The sequence below is a fragment of the Lithobates pipiens genome, unplaced genomic scaffold (assembly GCF_037356315.1).
Source record: "Lithobates pipiens isolate NorthernLeopardFrog02 unplaced genomic scaffold, aLitPip1_a1.2 Scaffold_8, whole genome shotgun sequence".
Lineage (NCBI taxonomy): Eukaryota > Metazoa > Chordata > Amphibia > Anura > Ranidae > Lithobates > Lithobates pipiens.
The window spans coordinates 126,441,879-126,460,170 of NW_027507903.1; the positions used below are offsets into that span (position 1 = coordinate 126,441,879).

General features: G+C 40.0%; 1 protein-coding gene across 6 annotated transcripts in view; it reads left to right on the plus strand.

Annotated features, from left to right (window-relative positions):
• The window catches only part of SHANK3 (SH3 and multiple ankyrin repeat domains 3), a 595,219-nt gene that overhangs the window by 479,793 nt on the left and 97,134 nt on the right, over positions 1 to 18,292 (plus strand). For all 6 annotated transcript variants that reach the window (XM_077474101.1, XM_077474102.1, XM_077474098.1 and 3 more), the window contains one exon: positions 12,457 to 12,570. In XM_077474101.1, the coding sequence (XP_077330227.1) occupies positions 12,457 to 12,570 (114 nt within the window). The remainder of the gene's footprint in view (positions 1 to 12,456; positions 12,571 to 18,292) is intronic.

Consider the following 18,292-nt stretch of genomic DNA (forward strand, 5'->3'; position numbering starts at 1 on the left):
CGTTGCTTCAGTTTGCTTCAGTGCGTCACATGCAGTCCAGTTGCATGTACCGATGATGTCGGCACATGCAGATACAGGGGATATCTCCTAAACTGTTCCGGTTTAGGAGATATCCAGGGTAGCTACAGGTAAGCCTTATTAAAGGCTTACTTGTAGCAAAAATGTGTTGTACGGGTTTACAACCACTTTAACAGGCTTTAAAGGACCGGTTTTTATTTTTTTATTTTTTAGTTTTTATTTTAGGGTTACATCCACAAAAAAGAGTAAAGATGCTTGTAGCAGCTGGAAGTTAAAGATCAAAATCAAGAAAGAGAATAGATCAGGTGGCTATTTATCTAACAAATGTGAAATGTATAACATACATTATACAGTCACGCCATGAAATGTTTTATTTATTTTGTTCATTATTACACATACATATATAGTGCTGTCAACTTATGCAGCACTTTACATATATATATATGGTACAATCACTGCTTTCAAAGAGCTTAAAATCTAAGGTCCCTAACTCACATTCATACATGCTCATAGTAAGGCTAATTTGGACAGAACCCTTTTAACCTAACAAAAGAACTCGCTGCTCCAGGTGAGACAAGAAGCCTAATGATATCACAGTTGCCCGCCTCCGCTCGTCTCCGCATGCGATCAACACTGAAGAAATGGCTGAACTCCAAGATCCATCAAGATTCTTATTTAATAATGAACATCCCAAGTGTTACAGACAGTTCAAATGGTAGACGTATTTCACACACGAACAGGTGCGCTTATTCATTACAGTAATGAATAAGCGCACCTGTTAGTGTGTGAAACGCATCTACCATTTGTACTGTCTGTAACACTTGGGATGTTCGTTATTAAATAAGAATTTTGATGGATCTTGGAGTGCAGCCATTTCTTCAGTATTGACCCTTTTAACCTACCAGCATGTCTTTGGAGTGTGGAAAGGAACCAGGGTACCCGGAGAAAAGCCACGCAGGCACAGGAAGAACATGCTAAATCCAGGCAGGTTGTGTCTTGAACCGACAACTAGTGCTGCGAGGTAGAAGTGCTAACCACTTTGACACCCTGCTGCCCAGTTACTAATAATTACAGTCTCTGGGGCTTTTTAACCCACTGCAGCAGCTTTCATTGTACCAAGGCTAAACTTCAATCAGCATTTCTTTGCTGTACAGCGTTGCGATGACGTCACTCCCACGCATACTCACGGTAGTCACAGACTGCAGCAAGGAGCTCTGAAAGGACGCCACGGGTACACTGTTCCTTCAGAGCACATGTGTCGGTGACATCACCGGCTACATTAGGTATAAATATCTCCTAAACCATGCAGGTCATAGTACCTGCAGGTAAGCTTTATTATAGGCTTACCTGTAGGTACAAGGTTACAGAATGGATGTACAACCTCTTTAAAGGAGCCGTCTCAGGTGGGCAGCTGATAAGGCTCTTATTGGAGTATGAGGGCGCGTACACACGCGCGGACTGTTGGCCCAACTTTGTCTGTCCAACAGTTTGAGCGAACAGTCCGCTCAAACTTAGCATGGACGGACATGGCCACACACGACGGACGAACAGTTTGCTGAAACCGTGCGCGATGACGTGAACGGCACGTACGACGGGGCGAAAAATACGACGTCCTATACACTGCAATGCAACCTTCCGACGTGGAAATCCTTTCTGAGCATGCGCGAGACTTAGTTGGCCGAACAAGCCTACACACGAGCGAACAGTCCGCTGAAACCTTGTTTCAGCGGACAGTTTTTCGGAATTTCCGTAAGACCTTGTTCGGCCAACTGTCCGCTGAAACTGTCCGCTGAAGCCCCACACACGAGCGGACTGTCCGCCCAAACACTGTTCAGCGGACAAGGTTGGGCGAACAGTCCGCGCGTGTGTACGCGGCCTGAGAGTTCCACACTGAGGTAGGCTTGCATCAACTATCACTTACATTTCTTAACATGTGGGACTTTTCTGTGATTGGTAGATACTGCAGCCGGAGATTTTTTTCAAAAAAGATTGTTTGCATTCTAAAAATCCTGCTTTTGTACTTCTAAAATCACTAAGCTTTATATTTACTTTATTTTCATTTTTTATATGTATATTGCTTAGTAAACAGATATATTATTGGATTTAGTTTTCTATAAGAATAAATTATGCTATTTACTGTATATATTGGCTAAAATGAAAGATCTATACTATGATTATATATATTTAGGTAACCTGTGCACACTGTTCAAAAAATATATTTGGTCACACAAAGACTTTATCTAATTTCTTAACACAGGTTTCTTCCCTTTTTCACATTCCTTCTTCATAGTTATGGGTCAGGAGGGACAGATACAAGGTGGGCATGAAAAAAGACTAGGAGGCTCAAGTCGCTTTACCAGTTGCATTGCCACTTCCTTTCAGATCAGCACTATTGCCACTTCACAGTAGGAACGTTCTATTTTTTTTTTTTTTTTATATATTCTGATTTCAGTTTTGGCAATGATTTACAGTACCAGGCCACTTACAAGTCTCCCCAGGAAACATATGCAGGGAAGTAAGCATTTTTGCCTTCAGGTATGTTTTGCTGAGGCTTCTCATGTTGTGGCATTTAGGTGGTGTGAAAGGTTGTCAAAAGAATTTGCCCCCTGACTGTCGTGTTGATGACTGCTGGACAACATGGACAGCGAAACTCCAAAACTGGATTTCCAAGATTATAGCTATTAGAGTGGAAAAGTAGAGCTGACAGAATATGTCATGTCTTTGGATGCTTACTTAGGCAGTTTTACTTAGCATGTCCATTTACAGTTAGAAACAAAATATTAGTTAAAATTAAATGTAGCCCTTTACTTATGTTATTCTTGATAAAATGCAACGTCAGTCAAGTTTACTCAAATTGGTGACAATTCACGGAACCTTTGGATAGTTTTTTTTTGTGACCATCAAATCTACTTGCCAGTATCTTTTGGTCTCTGGAAGGAAGCAGGACCACCCAGTGGAAACCCACTAAAAGACAGGCATTACATTCAATCTGCAGGACAGTACAGATTAAACACTTAGCCACTTAACCATTTTCCCTCCGGAAGATTTTCCCCTTTCCCATCCAGGCCATTTTTTGCCACACAGCACTGCATTACATTATACTGACAATTGCGCAATCATGCAACGCTGTACCCAAACAAAATTGATGTTCTTTTTTCCCCACAAATAGAGCTTTCTTTTGATGGTATTTGATCACCTCTGCGTTTTTTTATTTTTTGCACTTTAAACAAAAAAAAAAACAACAGTATTTTTTACCTTCTGCTATAAATCACATCCAATAAAAAATGTAAAGAAATAGAATTTCTTCATTAGTTTAGGTCAATATGTATTCTGCTATATATTGTTGGTAAAACAAAATCCCAATAAGCGTTTATTTATTTTTTATTATCATAGGAAAACCGGCCTAAAAACAGTAAAAAATTTTTTTTAAATGTAGCTATATATTTCTTCTTACTACCATAACCTGCCACCTAAGAACATCCCAAAATAAATTCTCCTGCTCTTGACAATTGAAGCGATACTACATATGTGTATGTTAGTTGTTGTATGTAAATGTAGTACAGCCCAAAAACAATCTTATCTAAAACACACTGACACTAAGGCCGCGTACACACGGGCGGATTGTCTGCCCAACTTAGTCCGCTCGTGTGTGGGCTTCAGCGGACTTTTTCAGTCTGACGGACTTTGTCTTTCGGAATTTCCGTAATTTTGTCCGCTGAAACTTGGTTTTGTCCGTCCAAACTTGGTTTCAGCGGACAGTCCGCTCGTGTGTAGGCAAGTTGGACGGACTAAGTATGGCGCATGCTCAGAAAGGATTTACACGGCCGAAGGTTGCATTGCAGTGTATTGGACGTCGTTTTTCTAGTCCCGTCGTACGTGCTGTACACGTCATCGCGCAAGTTTTCAGCGGACTGTCTGTTCATCGTGTGTGGTCAAGTCCGTTCATTCAAAATGTGGACGGACTGTCTGTCGGATTGTCTGACGAACTTAGTTGGGCAGACAATCCGCCCGTGTGTACGCGGCCTAACTGACCCTCATACTAATTAGAAAAATGCTTTTAAAAAAAAAGCCTGCCCAAAATATACTGGCCATGACCTTTGACAATGACCTTGGCCTTTGCAACTTTCTTGACCAAAAAACTAACCTTGGCACTGACCTAGATTAAACCTTGTTCTGGCTATTTTTTATTTATTTATTTTAAATTTTATTATTATTATTGATTTTTTTTTTTTTTACACACATTTTTTTTTTTTCTTTCATTAAGGAATGAGAGAAGTACAATGTATCTTGCCCCTCCATTCACAGAGTGAGAAAAATAGAGGGGCTGGCTTCCCAGTGACTGATCATTGTTATAGCCATTTAGAGGCTATTATGGCGATCAGGTGAACCGGGAGTTCGGGGTACTCAATGAGTTCCCAGTCTCTGTGCTGGGATCATGCTTTGTGGCATGTTCCTAGCACAAAGACAGATATGCGACCCCATGGAAAAAGCCCAGTCCAGTGAGGCCGCATATCTGTGTACTGATGGCTTGACAGGGTTAAACTGTATATTTAGGTGATTGTAAAATGTATAAACCTGTCAAAAACGAACCTTAGATTAATAAAAGAAATTAGTATACCAAGTGTATACATTAATAAACAATACTGTGATACACTATATAATTAGTCAACATATATAACAATAATGGTAATAAATATAAGTAGCATTTCTTATCTATTATATGGTCAAATATCAATTTCAAGATAGTAAACAAAGCAGAAATTGGCAAAGAATGTAAAAAGAAGCATTGATAGAGCAGGAAAAGATCAAAGACAATTAACTGTGCTAAAAATTCAATCATTATTCCACCTTATCCTATGCATGCCCTGTTCTGCTGAAGTGTGGGCATGCCATACTTGGCTTTTATCTCCTGAAAGAACCCTGTGTTTTTTGGAATGTTTTTAGTAGAGGATGAAGTAATCTAAATTTATATTAATAAGATTAAATGTTGGAAGGTGAAGTCTCTGTACCTTTCATTGTCACTATTTAGGAAAATCAAATATTTGTCCATATAGGTATGTTCATCTGTGTCTTGAGGCCTTTAAAAAAAGTGGTTTAATTGTTGGGTTATATAAAAAGTGTTTGCAAGTAGAGGAATGAGGTAATGCCTTATTTGATGTCCCAAACTACATACGGTATCGTTTAATGTGGTTTCATGGCTCTAAATAAAGAAAACAGAAAGATCCAGGTAAAGATATTCAGGTGTAGATACCACTTTTTTGTGTTGCATGCTGCAGGTACCATGAATCTGAGGCGGGACATTACTGTATAAAAAAATGGCATGCACTGTTTGTGCGGCTTTTTTCTTCTTAAAGTGGAGCTCCACCCTAAAGTGGACCTTCCGCTCATTGAAACCCTCCCCCCCCTCCGGCGCCACAATTGGCACCTTTCAGGGGGGGAGGGGGGTGCAGGTACCTGTACAGTACAGGTATCTGCACCCACTTCCGGCGTAGATTCTGCAGAAGGTACGCCCCTTTCCGCAGAATCTACGCCCCTTTCCGAAGGTCCCCCGCTGCCTGCTGGGAAACACACGGATTCCAGAGACAGCGGGGACCATCCTTATTGCGCAGTGCGACTCGGGCATGCGCAGTAGGGAACCGGGATATGAAGCCGAAAGGCTCCACTTCCTGATTCCCATACCCAAGATGGCTGTGGCAGCACCTGAGAGATGATCGAGAGATCGGCTTCGGGTGCCGACATCGTGGGCGCGCTGGGCGGGTAAGTGTCATTATTTTAAAAGTCAGCAGCTGCAGTATTTGTAGCTGCTGGCTTTTAAAAAAAAAAACGGCGGACTCCCGGCGGACTCCCCCTTTAAGGCACCTAATATTCTGCACCACGAGCATGATGTCATTGTCTTTCCAGGAAGATTCTTGGGGAATGCAGAGCAGGCCAAATCCATGAGAAGACACCCTCAGTCCATTGCAAGATCATCTTCTTTAGAGAATTGGACTACTCTGTATTCCACAGGATCTTGCTTGAAGGAGTGCAATGTCATTGGTGTCATTAGGTAAGTATGAATTCTTAGCTTTTCTTTACAGGTACAATTTTGGAATTACTATTGCCATCCATTTCACTTGGGGAAGGTCCCCAGACAGTATAGGTGGACCTTGAATTTTACTGCAAGGTTCATTTTAATCAGCACCTTTGCTTTAACCTCATTACATCAAACGATGATATCCAGAAAATCCAATTGTCATTTATAAATCATGGTTTCATTATAATATGTACATGTTTTATGTACTTTGTAGAGTGTGCTTTAATTGGTAAACCTTGAACCAGGGAGGTAGTGCTACAAAGCTATAAGTGATAGTGAGTTATGGCTTTCTGTAGAGATATCCTTGTAGTCCCTGTTTCCATCCATCACTTTTAGAAATCATCAGATATTTTCCTGTACTGTGCCTTGTTCTGTAAGCTTTCCTTTCTTTCTCCTTCACCTCTTCCTCAATTCTAACTGTATACTGTAATTAAATAGTTCACCTTCTATTAATAAGTCAATATTTATTACAGTTACATGTTACAGCAGTATCTATATTGTTTGTCTATGGAATGTTTAGTCTGTGCTTTAAGTGAACTTGTCACCAACCTGGGCAATTCAAATTGAGAGTTCAGTGAAAACATGCATAACTAGGGTTTTCCTTTAGTTAAAAAGGACATGTCAATTCAGTGGGTAGATCCAGATATCTAGTTAGCTGAAAACCCACGGACTGCAGAATGCTACCGGTCCATGGCCTGTTAATAACTGGGCTGCACAGCAGGAGGTGAATGGTGACCCTGGTCCGGACAGGACTATCATGGCCCATAGTCGCCGCTCACCTCCTTCTGTGTGGCCTTGCCACTTAGCCTGTGTGTCCTCTTCCGGGTCTTCTGCACCAAACAGAAGGCGGAAGCCTTTTCATATTACCAATCCCCTACTTGTTACCTGATAAGTTGGGCAGTTCCCGTCCTCTGTCCAGCTCTGTATCATCGCTCCACTGATTATATCATCCGATTAGCAGGGCGGGAGGCAGATAACTGCCTCTGTCCTGCCTGCCGATGGTAGGACTGTTCAGTGGAGAAAGAGATTGAAAGGGGGCAGTGATTTTAGAAAGGTAAGGGGGAGGGGGGCATGACTGCAAGGGGCACTGTGATAGGGGAGCTGTGATTGCTAGGGACACTGTAATGTGAAGGCGCACAGTGATATAAAGTGGACTGCACTGTAAAGAGGCACTGTAATAATTACAGTGCCCCTCTACATTAATGTAAAGGGGTACTGCACTGTAAAGGGGCACTGTAATGTAAAGGGGGCTGTGACGTGAAAGTATACTGTGGGACTGCTTTAAAGGGAACTGTGATGTAAAGGGGGACTGTGGCCACTGATATATATATATATATATATATATATATATATATATCTATAGGGGAAATTGTGCTGTAAAGGAGAGTTGTGATGCCATGAAACCAGTCTTTGGTGCCAAAAAGGTTGGGTGGGGGGCTAGTTTGAATCTAAACCTTTCCTTTAAAAATGTACCTTGGTCCTACTTTTAGTATTCCAAATTACATATAGGTCATCCCGAAAAGTGATAGACTCATTGAGCAAAAAGAAGACTCGAGCTGGAAAGGAGCAGGGTAAAACTCAACTTTTACAGAAAAAAACGTATGCAGCATTGACTTCCTATATATCTGGATTTAATCATTGATTTGAAATGTTAACCTCTGCTGATCATTTTTTTAAATTAGTATTATGTTCTCAGTTTGAATTGTCCAAGTGCGTGATAAGTTTAAGTGAATCCTAGATTACTCAATAAACATTAAACAGCCATGTAACAAATGTATTTTGGTGGATGCATAGCACTATGTTTGACTTCTGTCCAGGGCAAAGTTGCATGTTACTTAAAAAATGTGTAAAAATGTTTCAATGTGGGTATCAGGAAGAAAGCTATACTCTACACATCAGTGTTTGTAGCAGGTTCCTTCAAGCCACACATAATTTAAAACGTTTTGATCATTTTTAGAATCTTTTGACAGATGACCCTGGAAATGTTAGTAGCAACGGAATAATTGCTATGTCGTGTACACACGATCGGATTTTCCGACAACAAATGTTGGATGTGATCTTGTTGGCGGAAAGTCCAACCGTGTATATGCTCCATCCAACATTTGTTGTCAGACTTTCCGCCAACAAATGTTGGCTAGCAAGTTCTCAAATTTTTCACCAACAAATGTTTGTTGTCGGACTTTCCAATCGTATGTACACAAGTCCGTCAGACAAAAGTCCACGCATGCTCGAAATCAAGTACGAGCCGTATAAGTCAAGTATAACTAGCGTTCGTAATGGAGATATCACGTACGTCTTGTACTTCACCACGTTTATAATTGTTGGCCAACATTTGTGTGACCGTGTGTATGCAAGACAAGTTGGAGCCAACATCCTTCGAACAAAAATCCATGGTTTTGTTGTCGGAAAGTCTGATCGTGTGTACGGGGCATTAGGGTTTGATTCAGTCAAACATAGAATTTGGATTTTTCTTTTTCTTTACAGACTTGGTAAATACCCTCCCATTTTCTCTGTGTTGTGCTGATCAGCTGCCTCTATTTTCCTGTTCATATCAGTTTAGGAATACGCAGTGACATTATTTATCTGTACTGAATTACTGAAAGTAAAAACAGTTGATGTTATTGATAACATAAAATCAGAATCCACATTATTATTATCCACACGGTACAGATAGAGTAAAAGGGGACTTTTATTGGTTGCTGCAGGCAACAGAATGTATTCTTTTTTCTCAAACACTTTTTGAAATAAGACCTATTCTCTTGGAAATAACATGAATATGAACAAAGTTAACTTGCAAGGGAGCAAACATTATTTTTTGTAAGAAGGTATCAATAGAGGGTTAATATTCTCTGTAAAGTAAGGCATACAACTAGCATCTGCAGTTGTGCTTTTTCTGGAAAATGCTAGTAAAATTGTAGACTAGATCAATTCATACAGCGACTAAAAACGTAGTCACAGTTCGTCCACCTTTTGAATGTACTAATTTTAAAATGTGTTTGTTTCTAACATGCTGCGTACATACCAAAGTGTATTTAATACCAGTTATGTACTTGATTTTTTTTATTAAATACAAAAAAAATAAAACTGAATAAACATGATCTGTGTATTTTCAACATAACTACAACTTTCATTTTACTCTATTTTTATATGCCATAAATCAGGCTGCTGAAAACTACAGGTGCATCTCAAAAATTTGAATATCATCAAAAAGTTAATTTATTTCAGTAATTAAATTCAGAAAGTGAAGCTCATATATTTTATACAGTAGATTAATTACACACAGAGTTATATATAAAGAGAACTGTGATGTAAAAGGGTACTGTGACCATTGGCTTACAGCTAGTGAAAACCCCAAAGTTCAGTATCTTAGAAAATCTTAATATTACATAAGATCAATAAAAAAAAGGATTTTTAATACAGAAATGTTGGCTTACTGAAAAGCATATCCATGTACAGTATAGTATGCAGTCGATACTTGGTTGGGGCTCCTTTTGCATGAATTACTCCATCATTGTGGCGTGACATGGAGGCGATCAGCCTGTGGCACTGCTGAGGAGTTATAGAAGCCCAGGTTGCTTTGACGGTGGCCTTCTGCTCATCAGCATTGTTGGGTCTAGTGTCTCTTATCTTCCTCTTGACAATACCCCTGAGATTCTGTATGGAGTTTAGGTCAGGGGAGTTTGCTGGCCAATCGAATACAGTGATATCATGATCATTAAATTGAGTATTGGTACTTTTGGCAGTGTGGGCAAATGCCAAGTCCCGAACGAAAGACATCTGCATCTCCATAAAGCTGGTCAGCAGAGGGAAGCATAAAGTGCTCTAAAATTTTCGGGTAGAGGGCTGCACTGGCTTTGGACTTGATAAAACACAGTGGACCAAAACCAGCAGATGACATGGCTCCCCAAATCATCACTGACTGCGATAACTTCACACTGGATTCGTGCAACTCTGCACCTCTCCACTCTTAATCCAGACTCTGGGACTTTGATTGTTTGAGTGGCTTGACACATGGAATGTGACAGTTGTAGCTCATGTCCTGAATATGTCTGTGTGTGGTGGCTCCTGAAGCACTGACACCAGATGTAGTCCACTGCTTGTGAATCTCAACAAAATTCTTGAATGGCCTTTGCTTCACAATCCTCTCAAGGCTGCGGTTATCCCTGTTGCTTGTGCACCTTTTTCTACCACACATTTTCCCTCCACTTAACTTTCCATTAATATTCTTGGATACAGCACTCTGGGAACCAGACTGAGAGACAATGTAAAGCGCAGTTTCAGGCTCAAAAACGTGTTTTTTTTTTAAAGTCAGAAGCTACAAATACTGTAGCAGCTGACTTTTAATAAGGGCACTTTAATAAGGGAACCAACGATGTCGCCCCCCCCCCCCCCCCCAGGCCTATTCAACTTGGGTGCAGGTGCCATCATTACAACTAAGGGAAACTGGCAGTGGAGCCTTCAGCTTCACATCCAGTTTTCTACTGCACATGCGCGAGTCACGCATCGCTTTCTGAATGGCCCAGTCATCTTCTGGGACACACACAGGTGGGGGGGGGGGGGGGGGGAGGAGGGCTTGAGGCTGGGACAGAAGTACACCTTTGTACTTCATAAAATGTAGAAAAAATATATCCAAAAATGACAGGTGGACGGTTGGTCTTTAGTTTAAGAGCTAGTAGTAAAGTTGGGTGGAACTCCGCTTTAAAGGCTCAAGGAAACCTTATAAGCGTTAGCGTTTTGAGTTAATTAGCTGATTAGTGTGTGACACCGTGAGTCTACAATATTCACCTTTTTCACAATATTCTAATTTTCTTAGATACTCAATTTTGGGTTTTCACTAGTTCTAAGCCATAGTCATCAAAATGAAAAGAAAGCAATGCTTAAAATACAGGCACACCCCACTTTTAAGTACACAATGGGGTTTATTTACTAAAGCTGAAAAGAGCAAAATCAGGCTCACTTCTGCATAGAAACCAATGAACTTCTAATCCCAGCTTGTTCAATTAAGCTTTGGTAATAAAACCTAGAAGCTCATTGGTTTCTATGCAGAAGGGAGCCTGTTTTTGCACTTTCCAGCTTTAGTAAATAAACCCCATTGTGTACTTAAAAGTGGGGTATGCCTGTAAATCACTCTTAACTTTTTGATGATATTCAAACTTTTTTAAATGCACCTGTATATTCTAATGTTTTTGAAGACTGACCTTATGAGTCAATTGCAATGAGCAATTGATGGGTTTGCAACAAAAACAGAGACAGCTCAATTGTTTTTTTTTACTTTCTCAGTTATATATCCTATCATTAATCACAGGGTCCAAGTACCATGCCCACCTACACTATAGGTCCCACCACTGCGCCCCAATGAATATAGACTATATACTGTATAGGCCAGTGATGGCGAACCTGGGCACCCCAGATGTTTTGGAACTACATTTCCCATGATGTCCTGGCACTCTGCAGTGTAGTTGAGCTTTATGGGAAACCTAGTTCCAAAACATCTGGGGTGCCAAGGTTCGCCATCACTGGTATAGGCTATCACGGTAGATATATTTTTATATATCCTATCTTGTTCAGAAAAAAATCTGCTCTTTTGATTAGGGCCAGAAGGAGGCAGCTCTTAACATTAGCTCCCATGCTCCTCAATAGATCAGTCTAGAATGTTGGATGGAAGAATAAGACATCTCCAAAATGTAAAAATTCACTTTGCTTTATAGAATAGATATTTTTGTATGCTAACAGTGCTGAATCGTATATGAAACATGGATCAAAAGTTAGCAAAAGACTTTAAACTCAAGTTAAAAAAAAAATGTTTTTTTTTTTGTTTGCCAAAAGTTGGTAAAACTGGAGCTACCTCCTTATTGCTGTGAACTCTTCAGTTGCTTGCACTCATCAGTTCACATTTGAAAAAGCCTTTCAGTTCCAGACTATCTGCACTCACTAACTAATCATCATTTCTTCTCATTTGTGTCATTCACACGTACCAGATCATCTTTGCTGTTGGTTCCTGCTGACTTTTTTTAAATGCACACATACAGTAGATTCTTAAACTTTATATTTTTTTATAATCCTTTCTGCATCTAGTGAAATTATCAAATGTTTGTGGTTGTGTCTGTTAATAAGAAAGAGTTCTGTTGGCATACTCAGAGACCAGTGAAAACATTGAGGCACATTATGAATATTCATGAGTCATGTAATACATTTTCCTTCTGAAATATATTGCTTACATATTGTTGGTGAACAATACATTTTATTTACTGCATTTATAATAATATCTTAGCCACAAGTTTCTTGTTTGACCCTTTAACTTTAGATTTGATAAGATATGTACAAAAAAAGATTGAACTGAGTTACTAATAGTTTCTCTTTTGCAGTGCTGAGTATCGGTGAAGGCGGATTTTGGGAGGGTTCGGTGAAGGGACGGAGTGGTTGGTTTCCAGCAGATTGTGTGGAAGAAGTGCAAATGAGGCAGCCAGATCCAAGACAAGGTAAGAGACTAGCTAATAAAGACTTGCAGGCAAAGATCGTGTGCACATTCAGTGCTAGTTCACACCAGACGCAGTTTTTTGCACTAAAAAATGCATGCACAGTGTTATTCATGTATCCCAATGGCTCTAGTTCACACCATGCTGTCAGTTTCCGGTGCAGAAACTGACCAAAAACTGACTGCATGGTGTGCACTAGACCCATTAGAATACATGGAAAACACTGTGCATGCATTTTTTGCATGGTGTAAACTAGCACTTAGGGTACGCTGTACATGCCAGGGTTTTTTTTACAGTTTACTTTCTAGGACAATTTTATGTTTAGGATGAGTAACTCTTTTAGATATTTATTACAGGTACAGTGTCTTGAAAAAAGTATTCATACCCCTAGAAATTTTCCACATTTTCTCATGTTACAACCAAAAACTTAAATGTATTTTATTGGCATTTTATGTGATAGACCAACACAATGCAGCACATAATTGTGAAGTGGAAGGAAAATGATAAATAGTTTTCAATTTTTTTTACAAATAAATGTGTGAAAAGTATGGCTTGCATTTGTATTCAGCTCCCTGAGTCAATTCTTTGTAGAACCACCTTTCGCTGCAATTACAGCTGTAAGTCATTTTGGGGATGTCTCTACCAGCTTTGCACATCTAGAGGGTGTCATTTTTGCCCATTCTTCTTTGCAAAAGAACTCAAGCTCTGTCTTATCGGATGGAGAGCATCTGTGAACAGCAATTTTCAAGTCTTGCCACAAATTCTCAATTGGATTTAGGTTTGGACTTTGACTGGGCCATTCTAACAGATGAATATTCTTTGACATAAACAATTCCATTGTAGCTCTGGCTGTATGTTTAGGGTCGTCCTACTGGAAGGTGAACCTCTGCCCCAGTCTCTAGTCTTTTTCAGAATCTGAGGTTTCCTTCTTAAGCCCCGTACACACGAGCGGACTTTTCAACATCCAAAGTCCGACGGACTGATTCCGTCAGACTATTCGATCGTGTGTGGGCTGCAACGGACTTTTGACTCGCCAAAGTCTGAAGGACTTTAGAATATGGAACATGCTTCAAATTTTTCCGAAGGAACTCCGCCGGACCCGGTCCCTTCGAAAAATTCGCTTGTGTGTATGCTATTCCGACGGACTAAAACCGACGCTAGGGCAGCTATTGGCTACTGGCTATGAACTTCCTTATTCGAATCCAGTCGTACGTCATCACGTTCGAATCCGTCGGAGTTTAGTGTGATTGTGATTGTGATTCCGCTCAGCCGAAAAGTCTGTCAGAACTCTGTCGGAACTCCGGCAGAACTCCAACAGAACTCCTTCGGAAGTCTGTCGGACATAAGTCCTCTCGTGTGTACGGGGCTTAAGATTGACTTGTATTTGGTTCCATCCATCTTCCCATCAACTCTGACCAGCATCCCCACAACATGATGCTGCCACCACCACCATGTTTCACGGTGGGGATGGTGTGTTCAGGGTGATATGCAGTGTTAGTTTTCCGCCATACAGAACGTTTTGCTTTTAAACCAAAATTTTTATTTTGGTCTCAACTGACCAGAGCACCTTCTTCCTCATGTTTGCTGTGTCCCCCACATGGCTTCTCACAATCTGCAAACAGGACTTCTTATGGCTTTCTTTCAACAATGGCTTTATTCTTGCCACTCTTCCATAGAGACCAGATTTGTGGGGTTCATGACTAATAGTTGTCCTGTGGACAGATTCTCCCATCTGAGCTATGGATCTCTGCAGCTCCTCCAGAGTTGCCATGGGCCTCTCGGCTGGTTCTCTGATTAATGTTCTGCTTGCCTAGACTGTCAGTTTAGTTGGATGGCCATGTATTGGTAGGTTTGCAGTTGTACCATTTTTAGATGATGGATTGAACAGTGCTCTGTGAGCTGTTCAAAGCTTGGAATTTGTTAATAGCCTAACCCTGCTTAAAACTTCTCCACTACTTTATCCCTGACCTGTCTGGTGTGTTCCTTGGCCTTCACAATGCTGTTTATTCACTAAGGTTCTCTAACAAACCTCTGAGGGCTTTGCAGAACAGCTGTATTTATACCGAGATTAAATTACACAAAGGTGGACTCTATTTACTAATTAGGTGACTTCTGAAGGCAAATTAGTTCCACTAGATTTTAGTTAGGGGTATCAGATAGGGATCAGCGAATGGTACAACCCGAGCATAAGTTCGGGACAAACTTTTGTTGTTCGGACGCTTGGAGAACAAACGGGTCATTTGAACCATTTGTTAACACCCCCCCCCCCCCCCGAGCTGAGCACAATGCATTGTGTTGCATAGGTTTGTGTGCCTTACTGCCAGTTTAACGCCATATAATTCTGTGTGCGTTACTGCCAGTTTAACCCCATATAGTTCTGTGTACGTTACTGCCAGTTTAACGCCATATAGTTTTGTGAGTTACTGCCAGTTTAATGCCATTCAGTTTTGTGCGTTACTGCAAGTTAACCACTTTCAGACCAGACCATTTTGCTGGCTTAAGACCAGACCACTTTTTGCGATTCGGCACTGCTTTCCTTTAACTGACAATTGCACGGTCGTACGACGTGGCTCCGAAACAAAATTGACGGCCTTTTTTTCCCACAAATAGAGCTTTCTTTTCTGCGGTTTTTATTTTTTGCGCTATAAACAAAAATAGAGCGACAATTTTGAAAAAACTCATTATTTTTTACTTTTTGTTATAATAAATATCCCCAAAAATATATAAAAAACTTTTTTTTCCTCATTTTAGGCCGATACGTATTCTTCTTTATTTTTGGCAAAAAAAATCGCAATAAGCGATTAAGTTATAGCGTTTACAAAATAGGGGATAGTTTTATGGCATTTTTTTAATAAATTATTTTTTTTACTAGTAATGGCGGCGATCAGCGATTTTTATTGTGACTGTGACATTACTGGCTTACTAAACCTTCCTCATCCTCTGTCACACAAGCAGAGACAAGTGTGCAGTCCCCTGCAGTTGCCAGAGTCAAGAGTTATATGACCACAGCATCAGCCACTTGCTCCTTGATGATGCCCAGCCATTACTAGATTCAGATGTTGGTTCTGAGGTTGAGGATGACAGGAACATTAGCCTAGAGAGAGGAGAGAACACTGGTAGACAAATTGGCATTCATGTTCCCCCAGCCGCAGTGCATTGAATGCCTGATTTTAACTTACTTTTGTAAGTATAACCTTTTATGCGCAATACATTTTTCATGTTTCACTATTGGTCCCCCTTTTTCTCTTCGTTTTTGGGCACCTGTTTTTATATGGCTGAGTATTAACATTGAAGGATCGTTTATTATCTCATCAGTTAATCTGCAATCCTGCAACATTTTCTGGATATTGTTATAAGCCTATACTGACTCCCAGGCTGCAAATCTGGGTGTCATCATGATTTGGTTTGTAGGGACACATGTGGGGTGTCTTGGCGCACCTGAAAAATGTTTCTGCAACTTTTACTCTGCACTTTCTGCACACCAGTTGAGAAGCATTCCCTGCATTTTTATATACTATTTGTGAAGCTTCTTCACAGTTTCATATGGACTTTATGTTTTTGTTATCACCTATTATGGGTTTTTGTTTGTGAGCGCTGTATTTATATTTTACCACTAAGTGCATATCATTGCAATTTTTTACAGCAAAGCCAATTCTTGCTTTCATCAGAATTACCTCTATAGGGTTACGGTGGGAAGGCGCCACCGACACCCAAAGACCAATTTTTACTCGCCCGTTTCTTCTATCCAAAGTCAAAGTGACACCAGAATGTAAAATGTCATTTTTTGGGGTTTTTTAAATGCAATTATTGCTGCAGCAGGTTCTAGACATGGTACAGATCTGCCACTTTCCAGGTAGACTAAGGGGACCCGACCACCCCCCGGAACTATATTGGAAGGAATTTTTCCTTTTTATGCTGCTTCCACTTTAAAAAAAAAATAAAAATCACTGCTCCTTTAAAAAAAACTTTTTCACAAAAAAATCTTTTTATTGATACATGTCCCCCAGGGCAGGACCTGGACCCCTATAACCATTGTATGCCCAATTTCTTGCATATAAGCCTTCAAAATGGGCACTTTTGATTTTTGACGTTCGGGTCCCATTGACTTTAATGGGGTTCATTATTCAGGGTCTGAACTTTCACAGTGTTCAAAAGTTCTGGTGCAAACCTAGTATCAGAGTAAAGGGGGCTGAATACAAATGCACACCACACTTTTCAGATTTTTATTTGTAAAACATTTTGACCCTTTATCATTTTCCGTCCCCTTCATTATGTGCCACTTTGTTTTGGTCTATCACATAAAATCCCAATAAAATCCATTTACACTTTTGGTTGTAATATGACAAAATGTGGATAATTTCAAGGGGTATGAATACTTTTTAAAGGCACTGAATATAGTACAGTTAATGTATGCAGTGCTTTTCATATATATTTTTACATTCGCATCAGCTGGCAGTGTTGATTAGTGTGTTCTGATGGTGGGGAAGTTTTGCCACTATCAGAACACAATACTTTGAATGTGTGGATGGGGAAATCAGGTCATTTTTTTTTTTTTGTAAAAAAATTTTTAAATTATCTATGGGCTGCCTGACTCACATTCATGAACATACATGAACTGTGGTCAGTATAGAAGGGAGCCACATAACTTACAAGCATATCTGTGGAGTGTGGGAGGAAATCGGACTACCCAGAGGAAATCCATGCAGGAAATGCAAATTCCATGCAGGTAATTTCAGGGTTAGGCTTCAAACCAACAGCTCTACCGCTGCCAGGTAGAAGCACTAATGACTAAACCATATTTCCTGCCATATTTAATAGAATATAAAAGAAAAAAACATTTGCTAAGAAAATCTATGAAGCAGGATCCACAGGAAACAAATCAACGCCCACACAAAATCCCTCTTTTCAGTTTTTTTAAATCATAGCATAGCTTGTACATACAACAAATTAAGTAACTTTGGCCTTGCAAGAACAGCATGAGAGCCAACAGATGTGAATTAAGCTCAGAGTATTGTGAGCTGTAGGATAAATCAGTCTATATGGACCTATCATTTAGTTTGCTTGATTCACCTCTGTTGATAGATGCAGTTTAAGAAGAAATTGCTAGTAATTTTCTGAATAGTTTTGTTTAGTTCATATCACTTGAAATTAAATCTTAGACATGCATGCAGTTGATTAATTAGCCAAATTTTCTTTTCACAAAATCTAAGTTGTAATGTATTGCAGCTTACTAGTCCTTGTATACACTGTCTGCATTTGCTTTCTTTTTACAGTTTTTTCCTTTATTTTCATGCTGTAATCCTCCCAATAACATACTTGCTGTTACAGGCTGACAATACTCACTGAAGTGTAACTATGGAGGAGTAGTGTTGTCAGGGCCGTCTTTAAGGCAGGGCAAAAGGGGCAGCTGCCCTGGGCCCTGTCATTGTTGCGGGGCCCAAAGCAGCTGCCTCATACTTGCCAACTATCCCAGTTTAAATTCCCTTGGCCCTTGAAGTTTTAGTCCCTTGCTTTGTCCTGATATTTCAGTGTGAAGTGCTGCTATTAATCCTGCCCAGCTCTGCCCTATTGTTGTCTGTAAGTATAATTCTGGGAATGGCTATTTTAAAATGTTTCTGGTGTGTCCAGGCAGAAAGCTCTTTTTGCTAAACAAAAGTTTTAAAGATGTTGATCTTCTGCTGCTGAATACTTAGCTGTAACATCATGATGAGACAACTACGTTTTG